General features: G+C 33.7%; 2 protein-coding genes, 1 non-coding gene and 1 pseudogene across 4 annotated transcripts; 3 read left to right on the top strand and 1 right to left on the bottom strand.

Moving 5' to 3' along the window:
- Positions 1-119: 119 nt before the first annotated feature.
- LOC123207243 lies at positions 120-3,138 on the top strand (annotated as a pseudogene). The gene is made up of 2 exons (XR_006500254.1): positions 120-1,785; positions 2,869-3,138. The product of XR_006500254.1 is annotated as a polyubiquitin-like (transcript).
- A 1,557-nt stretch (positions 3,139-4,695) lies between these two features.
- On the bottom strand, positions 4,696-4,767 carry TRNAP-AGG. The gene has a single exon. It is a non-coding gene; the product is annotated as a tRNA-Pro (tRNA).
- A 532-nt stretch (positions 4,768-5,299) lies between these two features.
- Positions 5,300-10,436, top strand: LOC123217057 (MLO-like protein 3). The gene is made up of 15 exons (XM_044637808.1): positions 5,300-5,860; positions 5,941-5,998; positions 6,073-6,383; positions 6,454-6,570; positions 6,807-6,867; positions 7,382-7,470; positions 7,557-7,631; positions 7,715-7,812; positions 8,168-8,217; positions 8,314-8,357; positions 8,616-8,789; positions 9,473-9,508; positions 9,600-9,667; positions 9,749-9,809; positions 9,902-10,436. Exons 1-15 carry the CDS (start codon positions 5,732-5,734, stop codon positions 10,238-10,240), a joined length of 1,710 nt encoding a protein of 569 aa, XP_044493743.1. The 5' UTR covers positions 5,300-5,731; the 3' UTR covers positions 10,241-10,436.
- Positions 10,437-12,192: 1,756 nt separating this feature from the next.
- Positions 12,193-13,236, top strand: LOC123210968. The gene is made up of 2 exons (XM_044629467.1): positions 12,193-12,491; positions 12,585-13,236. The coding sequence occupies exons 1-2, from the start codon at positions 12,324-12,326 to the stop codon at positions 13,137-13,139; spliced, it is 723 nt and encodes a 240-aa protein (XP_044485402.1). The 5' UTR covers positions 12,193-12,323; the 3' UTR covers positions 13,140-13,236.
- Positions 13,237-16,244: the final 3,008 nt, after the last annotated feature.

The following is a 16,244-nucleotide window of genomic DNA, read 5'->3' as shown; positions in this document are numbered from 1 at the left end:
TTACGTAAGCAAATTTTAAAACAACTCATCTGGACCACTCTTTTCCCTTCTAGATAAGCATTGCCCTTTTCTTCGAAACCTTCACCAATTCGGGAATTTCTCCTATATAATCCCCCTCCCTCTTCCTTTATTCCTCACAATTTTCGATCAAAAATCCTCTTATTCTCGCTATCAACAGCAAATTTCTTAACATGCAGATCTTCGTCAAAACCCTCACCGGCAAGACAATAACTCTCGAGGTCGAGAGTTCTGATACAATCGACAACGTCAAGGCCAAAATCCAAGACAAGGAAGGCATCCCACCGGATCAGCAACGTCTGATCTTTGCCGGAAAGCAACTCGAGGACGGCCGTACTTTGGCCGATTATAACATTCAGAAGGAGTCAACCCTCCACCTTGTCCTCCGTCTCCGTGGAGGCATGCAGATCTTCGTCAAGACTCTTACCGGCAAGACTATTACTCTGGAGGTGGAGAGCTCCGACACCATTGATAACGTCAAGGCCAAGATCCAGGACAAGGAAGGGATCCCACCGGATCAGCAACGTTTGATCTTTGCCGGAAAGCAACTCGAGGACGGCCGTACCTTGGCCGATTACAACATACAGAAGGAGTCGACTCTACACCTTGTCCTCCGTCTCCGTGGAGGGATGCAGATCTTCGTCAAGACTCTCACCGGCAAGACTATCACTCTTGAGGTTGAGGGCTCCGACACCATTGACAACGTCAAGGCCAAGATCCAAGACAAGGAGGGTATCCCACCGGACCAGCAGCGTCTGATCTTTGCCGGAAAGCAGCTCGAGGACGGCCGTACCTTGGCCGATTATAACATCCAGAAGGAGTCAACCCTCCATCTTGTGCTCCGTCTCCGTGGAGGGATGCAGATCTTCGTGAAGACTCTCACCGGCAAGACCATTACACTTGAGGTGGAGAGCTCCGACACGATTGACAACGTAAAGGCCAAGATCCAAGATAAGGAGGGCATCCCCCCGGACCAGCAGCGATTGATTTTCGCCGGAAAGCAATTAGAGGACGGCCGAACCTTGGCCGATTATAACATCCAGAAGGAGTCAACCCTACACCTTGTTCTCCGCCTCCGTGGAGGGATGCAGATCTTCGTCAAGACTCTCACCGGGAAAACCATAACTCTTGAGGTGGAGAGCTCCGACACCATCGACAATGTGAAGGCCAAGATCCAAGATAAGGAGGGTATTCCCCCGGACCAGCAGCGATTGATCTTCGCCGGCAAGCAATTAGAGGACGGTCGAACCTTGGCTGATTACAACATCCAGAAGGAGTCAACCCTCCATCTCGTTCTCCGTCTCCGTGGTGGTATGCAGATCTTCGTCAAGACTCTCACCGGCAAAACCATAACCCTTGAAGTGGAAAGTTCTGATACCATAGACAATGTCAAGGCGAAGATCCAAGACAAGGAGGGAATCCCCCCGGATCAGCAGCGATTGATTTTTGCTGGGAAGCAATTGGAAGACGGCCGCACCTTGGCCGACTATAACATCCAAAAGGAGTCAACTCTTCATCTTGTGCTGAGGCTTCGTGGAGGCATGCAGATATTTGTCAAGACCCTTACCGGAAAGACGATAACCCTGGAGGTGGAGAGCTCTGATACGATCGATAATGTGAAGGCTAAGATCCAGGACAAGGAGGGGATTCCACCGGATCAGCAGAGGCTTATCTTCGCTGGGAAGCAGCTGGAGGATGGGCGTACCTTGGCTGATTATAACATTCAGAAGGAGTCCACCCTCCACCTTGTTCTCCGTCTTCGTGGTGGTGAATTCTGAGTCCAAGATGAATGAGTCGTGGCTGTTAGTGTTTTCTGTCTGTCTACCGAAGTTTGCTTGTGTTTCCTGGTCATTAAGTTGACGCCAATTTCGTTTTTATAGGTTGTTAATTGTCTTTGTCTTCCGTTTTTGTTTGCTTAATGATAATAATAATAAGAATTCTTCCGTAAGTGTGTCGACATTCTGAGGGTTGATAACTTGATATTATATGCCAAGCAACCGAACTGGTAATTTTTGTCTTGAACGGAGGTGATGGAGATGACGATAAACAACTAAAGTGGTAATGATCCTGTGCTATGTGATGGTTCTCAAATGAATTTTTAGATAATAGTTTAACTTTCACCTCAGTGTTCTCCACGTCGTAAGAGTATTCTCTGCTTGAACTTTTTCAAGATAAAAGCCATTTGTAACATCACATTACCAGCACTCTGTCATAAGAAGAGACATAGTTTCTCTTAGATCTTAGTGAATTAGTCAATCTGAATTGTTTATAGCCGTTGAACCTCCCTCACAGAAAATATAAATTACATAGGTTGGCCTTGGTCTTGGCCTACGCTTGGAAAATTCATAATTGATGTAGATATGCACACCTACCAAATTCTAAATAAGTATAAAACCAAGGTTAGGCCAACAGCTTTGACAGACACCATGGGCGGCTAAACTTTAGTTTGAATTACATAAAAGGCTGCTGTTGGGCATATAATAATGGATGGGGTAATAACAGACCTCTCACTCAACTAATAATCAACTCAAGACACATCTAATTGTATAATCCAAAGTGCATATTTTTTAGCTGGAAATACGATTTTTAATAACATTGTCGACTTAAATAATACAATTAGATATAATAATAAAAATTGCATTACCAAATAAATGAACAGACTGGAAAGTACAAGTTGGCAAGCAAATAATATTACCCTTCCTTTTCTCCTATCAGGAACCACTAATTTCCCTTAATCCTGTTGGCTTCCTTCCTGTTTTTATATAACCCCTGCCTCTGCTCTCTTTGCTTCTCGTCCTTCCTTATCATCAATTGTCAATTACTTGTCTCCTAAACAAACCTCTTGAAGATGCAGATTAATTTTTGTGCAAACTCTGACCGGCAAGACCATCACTCTGGAAGTTGAGAGTTCCGATACCATCGACAATGTTAAAGCCAAAATTCAAGATAAGGAAGGAATGAAGGCATCCCTCCCAACCAGCAACGTTTGATCTTCGCCGGTAAACAACTTGAAGTGATTACAACATCTAAAAGGAGTCGATCGACCCTCCATCTAAAAGGTCTTCTTGTACTCTTTGTTTCTTTCTGATTTCAATAATAAGCATTTCGTTCGTATTTAAACTTTCTTCTTGCTCAATAAATATTTCTCTGGAGTAACTTAATTCAATATAACCTTAACCTTGGCATGATGTTTCTTATAATGTGGTTGAATATTGTTGAAGCATTTCTGGGTGGGTTTCAATGTGCTCAACGTGAACGTCTTAAATTTTGTTAATTTCTTGCCCACCTTGCCATTCCGTGATTGACTCTGAGTTCTCGGTGCCTTCCTTCCTAGCGCAAGATTAGTTTCATTTTCAGATTGTTGGAGACTAAAGTCTCATATATAATAAAAATCAATATAACTGAATGATATATAAGTATAGTAGATTGATCTTAACGCAAATCAATTAGTGTGTAATATAAATTTTCAATCTTCATACTTCTACATGGAATTAAAGTCTAAACCACCAAATGAGTGGATGTAATAACTTTAAAATGAGTTATCTCTATACTCAATTAAAATTCGATATATTCCAATATATAGTATCAAGGTTCATGATTCAGACCTAAACCACTAAATGGATCTAGACCCAATTAGAGTCTAACATATTTCAGTATGAAATCAAAGTCCAAACCACCAAATGGATAGATCTAACATTTTAAAGTGCCCTGGGTCTATCTTAGTATCAAAGGTTCAAAAGTTCAATCTCCATATTTATAAACTCAATATATTTCAGTATGAACTGAGTAGGAGTGGTTTTCATAAAATTGACAACATCTAAATTGTTAATGTAAAACCAATTACATACCCCATCAGTAAGCATCTGAATATATATCTAGTTCTAGATGCTACTGTCTCGCTCATAATATAAATAATAACTCGGCATCCACCACAAGCAATGAACATTGCTGTCCGGTTTCAGCCGGTGGTATCTTCTGACACTGTTTTCATATTATTAATGGTGTCTTGCTTTTCTTCTGTTTATCCCTGGACCCTGCCACTCATATACATAGGTGCTCAGTTCTAATATTATACAGTTGCAACTTGCAAAAGATTAATTTGGATTGTGTTCAAACTGATACAAAATCACTCCAAATTAATCCAGATATTTCGAGCAATAAGTTAATTTGGGTTGTGTTTGATCAATCTTAATATAATTTAAATCGAAGTAGATATGAGAGATTTTGATATGAATTTTTTTGGAACCGGCTAGGATTAAAGATAAAATGAATGTTGTTTTCTGTGGAATTCGTTCAACTAAACTATGGACGGTGCAAGTTCTCCTGACGCAATTTGCGTATTCTTGACTCCAACGCCACCCAGGCTAACACGCAATGTAACGTTAACTGCTACGGAAAGGAACCAACAAGCGGTTCAATGCTTGCATCATCACACACAAACTGTTGAACCTTTTAAAGTAGCTTGTGTCGTGCCACTTCCTCAACCAAGATTGCCGTAATGGTAATGGCGAATTTTAGGATTGGGAAGATCCCAGAAGATGACACATACTCCTGGGAAGGGTAAAATTCATTTCAGCAGCAAGCTTGTGCGACCAAAAATCCTGCAATGTGTACTTTGTCTATAACAACAAGTCTGCAATGGAGAAGACCAAATATGTATGACCCAAAAAACTGAACGGGGCATTCCGAGAATTGAACTCGGGACCTCTCGCACCCTAAGCGAGAATCATACCACTAGACCAAATGCCCTTGTCGCAACAGAGATGGCTTTATTTATAATAATTCAATTAATTAAATGTTTGACAAAGACATTCTTGTCAGGCGAGGGATCGTTGAAAAGTTCGGAGCTGCGCATAAGCTGGGGAAGACGAAAACAGGCAAGATCTTTGTAAGGATTAACTTATGTATTATTTGGAAGCCTTCTTTAATTAGGGATAACAGAGAAAGTTAATGGATTAGATGCCTGAAAAAAAACCTGGTGTCGTCGGGCGAGGAATCCATGGAATATTTCAGGTAACCTGTCCTTGTTACGGTAGAAGTATTTAGTTGAAATTTAAAATTTCAAAATAAAGAAAAAAAATTTGCGAAACTCTAAGAATGAGTAGACCAACGGTGGGCTTGACATTTGTTTTTAGGGAAACCCCCCTAGTGCCGGCTTCTAAAAAACTTAGGTTGGCGTTGGGTTAAAGGGGAAGATATTTTCAAGGATTTCCCTCTCTTTCTTCTTCTATGTGGTGAGAATGCATTGATGACGGTGAAGATGAGGAAAATAGTCAGACCAACCGTTAGTAACAAAATTCTAATATTCCACAAGTGTTGCTGTGCACGTTTATATCAATTTCGTTTTCTCCACAGTCGATAGGTGAACATTGAAAATTGAATTTGTTATATTATTAATTAGTGTTCATTGCTGAAAGCAGTTAAACATTTTGGCTGAAAGAAAAATTAAAGTCATTATCATCTATTCATTATCTATAATTCAACTCCACTGCTTTAACTTAAGCTTACAAGAAACTAGAAACCCTATTGAGCCAAAAATAACCAGAAAGCCCACGTGTTCCATATCCGTTTGTTACCCTGATTGATTCAACTTTTACAAAAACAATTTTATATTTGTAGTGTGAAAACGAGAAAATTCTGAATCCATTGGTTGCTGAATCTTTCCTATTTAAGACTGAGACTTTTCCAATAAGAAGAATTATTTATCAAAATCATGGCCGCCGGAGAATCATCATCAACGCGTTCACTGGAGAATACACCGACATGGGCTCTTGCTGTGGTTTGCTTCGTCATCATATTCATTTGCATAATCATAGAACACTTTATACATCTTCTTACTCAGGTAAGTTTAATTCAAAATAATTCTCTTCAAGTAAATTAATGAGTCTTGCTGTCAAATAAATTAACCAATTATGTATCCAGTGGCTAAAGAAACGTCGAAAAAATGCGTTGATTGGTGCAGTGGACAAGGTCAAATCAGGTACTTCTGCATGCAATCGATTAATATATATATATTTTTTTGGTTCTTTTTTGTGAGTGTTTGTGGATTTGCAGAATTGATGCTACTGGGCTTCATGTCACTCATATTGGCGGTGACTCAAACCTACATATCTAACATCTGCATACCCACCAAGGCTGCTGACACTATGCTTCCTTGTCGTAAAGCTGTTGTTGAAGCCGAATCTCTTGAAGCCAAAAGTTTTGAGCACTATGGGATAAAAAATATCAATGGAAACTTATCATCCATGGAAGATTTGTATGAACATATGGTATGGCAAACGAATAGGCGACTACTAGCCGATGACACTGAGGTTGAAGATGATGATGATGCTGGTGAAATAGTTTCTGATTCTTGCTCTTCCAAGGTATGCCAACTAAAATACCTCTTACCTTTTATTTTCATTTGTTCATCATCCACTCCTAAATATCTTGCAGGGAAAGGTTTCTTTGATATCAACAGATGGGATCCAACAGCTACAAATATTTATTTTTGCTTTAGCAGTTATGCAGATTGTGTATAGTGTTCTCACCATGGCTCTGGGCAGGGCTAAGGTAACAAGTTTCATGTTTAAAAAAAAAAAAAAAAAAAAAACTCTTCTAATGCAACTTTACATTTGGATCCGTTTGCGTTGTTTCTATAATGTAATTAACAGGAGGTTTAGTCATTTTCACATAATCCCAAGCTGGGATTTTATTTTTATCATCTTCTAAAATATTCTGCCCCGAGGTATGTATATGTACGTTGATATGTACTTTCTTCCATGTTATTTCTTCTTGAAATATTACAGATGAGGAGCTGGAAAACTTGGGAAAAAGAAACTCTCACAATAGAGTACCAGGCTGCCAATGGTGTGTGTCTATACATACATACATACATTTTTTTTTTTTTAATTTTTGTATGTAAACAGTTGACTTGACTACAGTACAATGATCAGAATCTGAATTATATCTGGTTTGGTGGCCATGGATTTAACGTTTGATCATCTTCCTCCATAAATTATTGCAACTGTCTTTGCCAACATGTTGCCGGGTTTTCTTGGACGTTGAAGCTGAAAAAAAAATATTAAAACGACAAGAAAATATTTGTATATTATCGGTCTTTCCAGTCTAACTCTCCAACTCAAATATCATTTTCTGGAAATTAATTTAACATGGAATTCATTACACAATTTAGAGGATTGAAACGACAAGAATTGACTGTACTTAAATAAATGAAAAGATATTTGTTGAATAGTTTGTAGTTGTTACTTGGCGTAAAAGATTCAGTGACTCTTAATTTTCCTTCATTTCTTTTTTTTCCTTTTTCTTCTTCTAGTAGTAAAATGCTGCGTGTGATTTTATTTTTCTGACGTTTAAATATTAGATCCGGAACGATTCAGATTGACAAGACAAACAACATTCGGTAGAAGACATGTTACTTCCTGTACAGAAACATCAGCTCAACTCTGGACTGTGAGTTTCTTTTTGCTTGATCTCTGAAGAGTAATTTTGACAATTATAATGACTAAGTTAATTTGGATGCCTATGAAATGGAGCAGAAATGTTTTTTCAGGCAATTCTTTCGTTCAGTAGCAAAAGTTGATTATCTCACCTTGAGACATGGCTTCATCTCGGTGAGCTTCCTGTTCAATTCTTTCTAAATTTTACAAATGAATCCATTTTTCTATATTCACCTTGTCCTTCATCAACTTCTCAGGCTCACATGTCATCAGCAAAGTATAACCATTACTTCAATTTTCAAAGATACATACAACGATCCTTAGAGGAAGACTTCAAGGTCGTCGTTGGAATCAGGTTAACCACTGATTACTATATGAATATTACACATTAATTTAACAAACAACAATACTTATTATATATATATATATATATATATATATATATATATATATATATATATATATATATATATATATATATATATATATATATATATATAATAAGTATACAGATGATATATTATCATATAATTAAATAATTTTATTCTTAATTTAAAATTATTTAATCATATGGTAACATATTATTTGTATATTTATTTTATGCATTCAAAATATGTACATATAGTTTTATTATGTAATAAAAAATTACATTCTTGATCTCATTTTGACTACTTAATTATTTCTAAGCCTCAACTTTTGAACCTTGACAGCCCTCTAATGTGGTTTATTGTTGTCATCTTCATGCTTCTGCAAGTTCATGGTAAGCATATAAAATTTCCTTTTAGACAAATATCATAGAATTTTTAAGTTAAAGCTTGTATGAATCTTTTCTTTTCTCTTTTTGGATCTCGATCAGGATGGGAAAAATTTTTTATGGCAATATCGTTTCTTCCACTCTTGGTAAGTGTTTGAAGATAATATATCGTGTATTTAATTTTTCTGATAATAAAACTATATGTATCATCAATTTTAACTATATAGATAGATACATATTATTATATGATTAGGTAATTTTGAATTAAAGATAAAATAACATTTAATTACGTGATGATATATATAAATATGTATTTATTTGTATAATTCAAATGTGTATACGTTGTATTACTCTTTTTTAATCATTTCTTGCAACCCAATATTATCTACAACTTGGTCTTGCAGATAGTCCTGCTTGTGGGAACCAAACTTGAAACAATTGTGGCGAAAATGGCTCTTCAAATCAATAAACGAACAGATGTGATCAAAGGAACTCCCCTGGTTGAACCTACGGATAAGCTCTTCTGGTTTGGACGCCCACGATTTGTTTTAATTCTTCTTCATTTTTCTCTATTCCTGGTAATTGGATCCATCTCTCCAGAAAAATTTTTTGAAAAAAAAAAAAGGCCAAATAACTATTTCCCACCCAAGGTTTGATGAAACATCAATTTTCACTACCCCTTATACTTTTTTGTTAGTGAATCTGCTTTCCTTGAAATGATTGTTTCATTTTTTCATTTAAATTATAAAATTATTATTATTAACACTTAATATAATTAGATAAAATTACCAATACATTTTTATTAGTTTAAAAATTTATCACTTAGATTCTTAAAAAATACAAAAACTTAAACCAACTTTAAAATATTATTATTTGGTCAGTTCTTTGATGGTATAATTGTGAATTTTTTAAACTTTTAAAATGTATACTAACATTTTAAAATTTTTAAAAATACCCTGATTTTTTTCAAATTTCTAAAACCCCTTAAAAATTTCTAAAAATTTCAATTTGCCTCTTAAAATTTTGAAAGAGAAAATAAAAAAATAAAGGATAAAATAAAAAGATAAAATAAAAAATTTTTGTTGAATATTCTTCATATCCTTTAACTTAATAGATTAAAAAAGACAAGTGAGAATTTGATTTTTTAAAATTTAAAAAGTGAGAATTTTTTATTATAGCAAACCCTAGGTGGGAAATAGTCTTTGCCCAAAAAAAAAAATGTCCAAGTTTGAACTAATCAAATAATATATTTAATTTTCAGAATGCATTTGAGCTTGCCTTCTTCATTTGGGTTTCGGTATGTGTTCTATTATTTTTTATTCTTACAACAGCTTATTTCTTCTTGTGCTTCCAATATAGATAGCCTTAATATTTTCTTCCTTTGTCAGCAACAATTTGGTGTAGACTCTTGCTACCACGACAATACTGCTATCACAGTAAAAAGGGTGGTCTTAGCGTAAGAATCAAATTCTTTAATTGACAATTAATGGATATATTTAGTTCAAATTTAAGATTTTGATTTCATTTAATTCCTCAGCATAGTCATTCAAGTCCTGTGCAGCTACATCACTCTTCCTCTATATGCTTTGGTGACACAGGTACAATATTGAAATTCAAATGTATTAATGGTAACTTAAAAAAAAAAAAAATTGAAGAACCCTAATAGGAATTTTCTATTATATATGCACAGATGGGTTCACAATTCAGAAGTAGAGTACTGGAAGAACAAACAGCTAAGATCATAAAGCAATGGCATAGTGAAGTGAGGGAGAGGAGGAAGAACCAGGAGGAATATGGTTTACAGTCTCATCCTGGGATTTCTTTGTCTAAACAGTGGAGCTCCAAGATGGGTAGTCCCATTAATGGATTCTCTTCTCAGACCCTCCCAAAGCTGTTGTCAAGGCCTAAAGATAGCAACAATAATCAGTCGGCTAACAAAGGAAAACTTGTACTTGTAGATGAGGCAAGCTCATCAAGGAGTCCATCGCCGGTGGTGAGGGAAGAAATGGCAATGCTCAGGCGACACTAGGTTAAAAAGTTCGTCCATTGAAAGAGGAATAACATAACGAGTCCAAAGTCTTTTTATTATGCTGAATCTGCATGAGGAATATGCAGATAAAAAAGAAGAAAATAATTAGGTGGCATAAACGTTAGTAATCATTTGTATATAATTGTCACACTACAAATTATTTATAGATGTTGAAAGGGGAGATCAGTTTGGTAGTTATAATTTCTTGACTTTTTTGTTTTTTTGGCCAATTTGCCCCCAAAAGTTTGATGAATTGATATTCCCACCTTCTAAGATTTGAAAAATCATGTTTATATCTGTCATTTGTATCTATTAGTGAATTTATTTAGTTTTCTTGAAAATGACTTATTTACCTTTTTTATTGAAATTACAAAATTACCAATAATCAACTTTAAAATATTAAAAAAAGAAGTTGATAAAACTTGTAGAGTATCCGAACTTTCTAGTATAAGAGTTGGTTCGAACCTTTGTTACATTTATAAAACCTTGAAAAAAAATTACCTATAAAAAAAATTTAAAACGTTACATTTTGATCTATTTCTTAGAGTGTAATTATCATTTTCAAAATTAAGAGGAAGTATATTGAAATTATTTAAATTTCTAAAAGCCCTCACACTCTTTAATATTAAACCCCCTTGACAATATCAGTAACTCCAATATGTTCAAAAATTTAATTTATCCTCAAACTTATGAAAAAAAAATAAAAAAAATAATGAGAAAAATAAAAAAGATAAGGATAAAAGAAAAAATACAAAGAATAAGAGAAGAATAATGTTATGTGTACAAATAATGTATACAACTTTATACACAATTAATTACATGTCACCATTTGATTGACTATTTTAAAATTAAAAATAAAATAATATCCCTTCATATATTGACATATAATTGATTGTACATATTTTTTGTGCATATAATTTTATTGGTAAGAGAAAGTAAAAAATTTTTTGCAAAATAATATTTTTGTCCTTTTACTTCACTGAAATCAGTAACTAAAGTAAATGGCACATTAGAATCTAGTTCTGTTAAACTTAAAAATTATGACTTTGTTAGTTCAACATAATTTGGGTGGGACATAGTCTTTTGTCCAATTCCCTGTTATTTGGAATATCATTTAGATCCTTAATCAAACAGGAATCCTGTGAGTGTTATTCTCCTCGTGTCCACTTCTCTCTTCCATCTCTTTTCCAAAAATGTATAATAATATGGATAACAAAATTATGTATATTTATTTTAAATATATAAATAAATATATATTTAATAAATTTTATTAAATAATCAGATAATTTGAATTAAAAATAAAAAAATACAAATATTTAATCATCTGATAACATATCAAATATATATATTTATATACATAAAATAGATAGGTATACCAGTGCTTTAATATGAAATGTCTTTATAACAAAAATGACAGAATCACAAATTCATTCACCTATTGAAGGTAAAGCACAAAAATTCCAACCAAGTGTTTATCTTTATTGTTTTTCTGCATTGCCTTATCACCCAGACTATGACAAATCAGTTGATTAGCGACCAAAAAGATAAAACTGGTTAATTTGTGTCCATTATTGTCTGGATAATTTTTTTTATTTTGTCATAAAGATAGGTGGCAGACGCAGAATTGATAGTTGGATTATCAGCGGGGCAAGATGGTCATTTAATAAATTAAACATGTGGAGCTGGAAGAATCCATACTTCGTGCCCACTTCTTAATATGCTGCAGGTTCCCACCACTTACTTTACTCTTTTTCATATTCGTTTGAATAATTTTATGCTTATTTATTTGTTATATATTTATATTTATGTTATTATATAATTTTATTATTAATTTAAAACTATTTAATTTTATAATAATATATATTAAATATATATTTATTTACATTAAAACTATTTAATCAAATGATAAAAACATGCAACTATTTATATATTTAAAGTAAACACTATTAATCCAATTGTATTGGTTTCATCTTTATCTTCTTCTTTTTGCCACCACCATAGTTATTCTCAGTCTCATTCCTCCATATATAGATTTTGTTCCTCATTGTTCAAATCCCTCTCTCTTCTTCCTCTTTCTCTTTTAATGGCTGAATCCAACCATCGATTCTGTATTTCCCTCATAACAGCCATGGATCATCTCTGGTTTCACCATGTAATCCTCATCGCAGAACCCACTTCACTAGTTGTTCTGAAAGCACACTCACAAACACCAGACCATTCTTTATCAGCTTCATCTCCGGTTTCTCCACTGGTAATAAGATAATTAACACGAACCCTAATTAAACTTCTACAGGGTACTTTCTGAATTTATTTTACTGATTTGTTATTTTCATCTTTTTACAAGGTGGAAGGTTGCAACGATGAAGCCAAAGCAAAGGAAGTGGAATTGAAAGAAAGACCAACAAGATTGAATATTACAGCAGGCAGAGGCCGCCGGTCACAGTCTTCTTCACCGTTAAGTCTAAAACGTCCAAGAAATTTAAGACGCTGGGGCTCGACGATTGCACTGCAGAAGTGGACGAGCTGCAGGAGCCTGTGGGATCTGGAGCTTGAAGAAGTGAAAGGGTTTATGGATCTTGGATTTATATTCACGAAAGAGCATTTAAACCCTCAAATGATAAGCGTTATCCCCGGTTTGCAAAGAGCTATTGGAAGTTTCAAAAACAAAAACAACAGTGAGAAAATTGATAAAGATGATGAAATTGATCATGAAGAAAAGGAATATGAACATGAGAAAGGTATCATAAGACCATATTTGTCAGAGGCATGGCTAATAAAGAGACCCGATTCACCGCTTCTAAATTTAAGATTTCCAAGAGTCATTGCTGCAGCTGAGATGAAGAAGCACTTAAAATTCTGGGCTAAAACTGTTGCATCAGAAGTTCAGCAAGAATGTTAACAATGAAAAATCAACAACCAGTCTTAAGAATAGATTGAGCACTGTAAAAAGATTATATATGTTGAATGAAAGCATAAATAAGCAAAGGTTTTCCGAATGTTCTTTATCCTTTCTAGTAAAAGGAAGTAAAGTTTATCTTAATTTGTGAAGCATGGGATCCGATTCTCAAGTGCAAAAAAGGTTTGAAGAGATAATGCACAGTTGTTGGCCTTTGCCTCTTATGGTTATTTAATAGAACCTTCTCCACCCATTAATTGTATAAATCACAATTTCCACCTAAAATCTAATGCAGTGACCTGGACATTGGTGCAAGGAATTAAATCACCATATTACCCCCTAATATACTCTATCTCCTTTTCTTTCTTCTCATCCACCTTTTCTTTCTCTTCTCTTTTTCTCTCATCTTCCTCCTTTCTCCTTCACCACTTTTTCCTTTTTCTTTTTCTTTTGTAATATAACCATTCACAGTCTCAATAGTATTATCAGGTCGCAATCTGATCAAATTGTGAAATCTCTGATTTCATCTTTTTCTTTTGCGGCGAGGGTTGTGGGTTGCTAAGATGGGTATATAGACAATGGTTTAGGGTTGTTAAGTTTCATAAAAGTGGCATGGATTGTAGGGTATTCGGTCTAGTGACAACAACAAGAAGTGATCATAATGGTTTTGGGTCATTAAGTTTTGTGTGAGTGGATTATAGGAGATTTGATTCAACGATGGTGGTAGTAAACAGTGGTAATGATTTTGGATTGTTGACCTTGGTCGGAATGGTTTGTTGGGTATTTGGTTTGGTGATGACAAGGATAGATGGTGGCAATGGTTTTGGGTTATTGGATGTTTTTTCTTTTTCCAACTCAAGCCAACATCTCATTATTTGACCTAAATGAATAAACCAACTAGTGTGACTTACCACCACCACCAGTTTCACTAAGATGAAAGTGATGGTGGTGTTGTTTGTGCTGGTGAAAAAAAAAAAAAAAAGAGAATTTGATGTTACGAAGAGTTGCAAAAAGTTAAAAAAAAAAACCAAGAGATAGAGTGGACGAATCATAAAAGTGAAGTAATGTGGTGATATTACAGTAAGTTAATATAAAATCACAGTTTAATCATTGTGATTTTAACTTTGTTGTGAGTTGGTTAGTGCAATTTCAAATACTGGCCAATGAAAGCAAGTTGATACATAATTTTGTTCTTATATTATAAAATTTTCATTAATATAGATAAGTTCTATAGGTGGATAAGTGTGGTCTCTGAATTCAATGGGCGGACAAAGCCTTTTACCAAACCTTTTGGTTGGAAATGCAATTCACACTTATCTAATTTGTCATTATATTGGCTGTAGAGATTGGTATTGAGCTTTGTATGGATCATGTGTAGTGTTTTTGTTTTTTCCTAATCCATGATTGCGGTCTCATACTCATCCATGTTCACATGAATTATGCCCCAATATTATTATTGCCTTGCCCAACTTGTCTAGCAACCATTCATTCATGTTTCTCTTCCTTTACGCTACTTTTTATGTTCTAGAGAATTATCTGTCCAGATAAATAAACAAGAAAATATATTTGGCTGGTATATCTGATGTTACATACACATGCATATCCTTCAAATTTTGGATCAAGAAAGTGAAATTTTGCAGCCCTGACGCTAACATGAGCACGATGTTACCTTCTTGATTCCACTTCACATGAATTATGACCTCAATATTATTACTGCCTTTTTAGGTTCATTTTGGTTCAATTTATTCATATAGAGAATATTAGAAATGTAGTTTTTTAAGGGGGGGAAAAAAACAGTTTTGGTTAAGAAAATGTGAAATATTTTTTTAATATTAATTTATTAAAAAGAGTTTTAATATATAAAAATAAAATTTTTTTAAATATAAATAAATAACCTAAACAAAGTTAAAATATAATTATTTAATTAATGAATAAGCTCAGTCAAATATGCCCATACAAATTTCAGAGCTCTTTTATACTCGAGGAGAGGATAATATGATTTTAGACAAATCAAATTCGAGTTAAAAATTATGTTCGTTTTATACAAAGTTAGTCAAATTTAAATTGATTTAAATATATAAATTTAAACTAATTTTTTGACCTTGATACCCTCGGCCGCAAGGCACTAAAGTATGTGGACAGTCTTATTCTCGAAGCGAAAGTGCTCTGTGGGCCTAATGGGTCTTAAAATCCCTAACATGTCAAGTGTGTGAGAGGGGCTTATAAGGCCATAGGCCCACAGCGTGGAACCCGTTGGCCTATTACTGTAGATCTTGTTAACAAGCAATAATAATAACCTTGAGCGGGCGTTTGGTTGGCGTCTTTTAACATTACTTTGGTAATTTATCTTTTATTCTCTTATTTGATTTATCAGTAATAAAATATTACAGTAATCTTCTATTATCAATGCTGACATGACAGGTAATATAGGTGGTAATCTGATTACCACATTCACCTTAGGTATTTAAATATAACTGAAGTAATCTTGAGTTTATTATAATTATATTATTATTTATTAATTTTTTGAGATGAAAATAAATTTATTTTTAATTAATATGACAAATGATATAAAAAATATTTTAAAACAATTATATTTAGGGGCATTTAAATAAAATAATTTACTAGTAATCTTTTATTACCTTTAACCAAACACAATAATTATTTATACGTATCAAATTTTATCAAATATAGTAATCATTTATACTCAGTAATCTTTTAAGTAATCTATTTTCAAGGTAATTTTTCTATTTTGGTAATAAAATATTACCCAAACCAAACGTCCCCTGAATGACAGATGTTTTAATAGGCCGAATACAAGGTCTGGCCTGGTTTTCTCAAAATAATAGGATTAAAATCTTCATATGGGTGTTATCAATATTTTATGGTACATAATATATATTTTATAATATAATATATATATATATATATATATTAAAAAATATATTAACTTAATATGATAAAATAGATATATCATACAATACGATATATTTTGTCAATACAAATTGATACATCTTTTAAAAAAAATGATAATATGGAAAAACTTATATAAAAAATTTAAAATTTTTAAAAGTATTTATGATATTTTTTTAATGATGACATGTCAATTAT

The sequence above is a fragment of the Mangifera indica genome, chromosome 1, assembly GCF_011075055.1.
Source record: "Mangifera indica cultivar Alphonso chromosome 1, CATAS_Mindica_2.1, whole genome shotgun sequence".
Classification (NCBI taxonomy): domain Eukaryota; kingdom Viridiplantae; phylum Streptophyta; class Magnoliopsida; order Sapindales; family Anacardiaceae; genus Mangifera; species Mangifera indica.
The sequence above is the reverse complement of the archived record's forward strand: the minus strand, read 5'-3'. Positions and strand labels throughout refer to the sequence as shown.

Excerpts from the sequence above, each read along its gene's own strand:
- LOC123210968 (XM_044629467.1), top strand. The coding sequence starts at position 12,324 with ATGGCTGAATCCAACCATCGATTCTGTATTTCCCTCATAACAGCCATG. Across the intron at positions 12,492-12,584 it reads CATCTCCGGTTTCTCCACTG|GTGGAAGGTTGCAACGATGA; the intron begins GTAATAAGATAA and ends TCTTTTTACAAG.
- LOC123217057 (XM_044637808.1), top strand. The coding sequence starts at position 5,732 with ATGGCCGCCGGAGAATCATCATCAACGCGTTCACTGGAGAATACACCG. Across the intron at positions 7,632-7,714 it reads TGAGACATGGCTTCATCTCG|GCTCACATGTCATCAGCAAA; the intron begins GTGAGCTTCCTG and ends TCAACTTCTCAG. Across the intron at positions 9,668-9,748 it reads GTAAAAAGGGTGGTCTTAGC|CATAGTCATTCAAGTCCTGT; the intron begins GTAAGAATCAAA and ends TTAATTCCTCAG.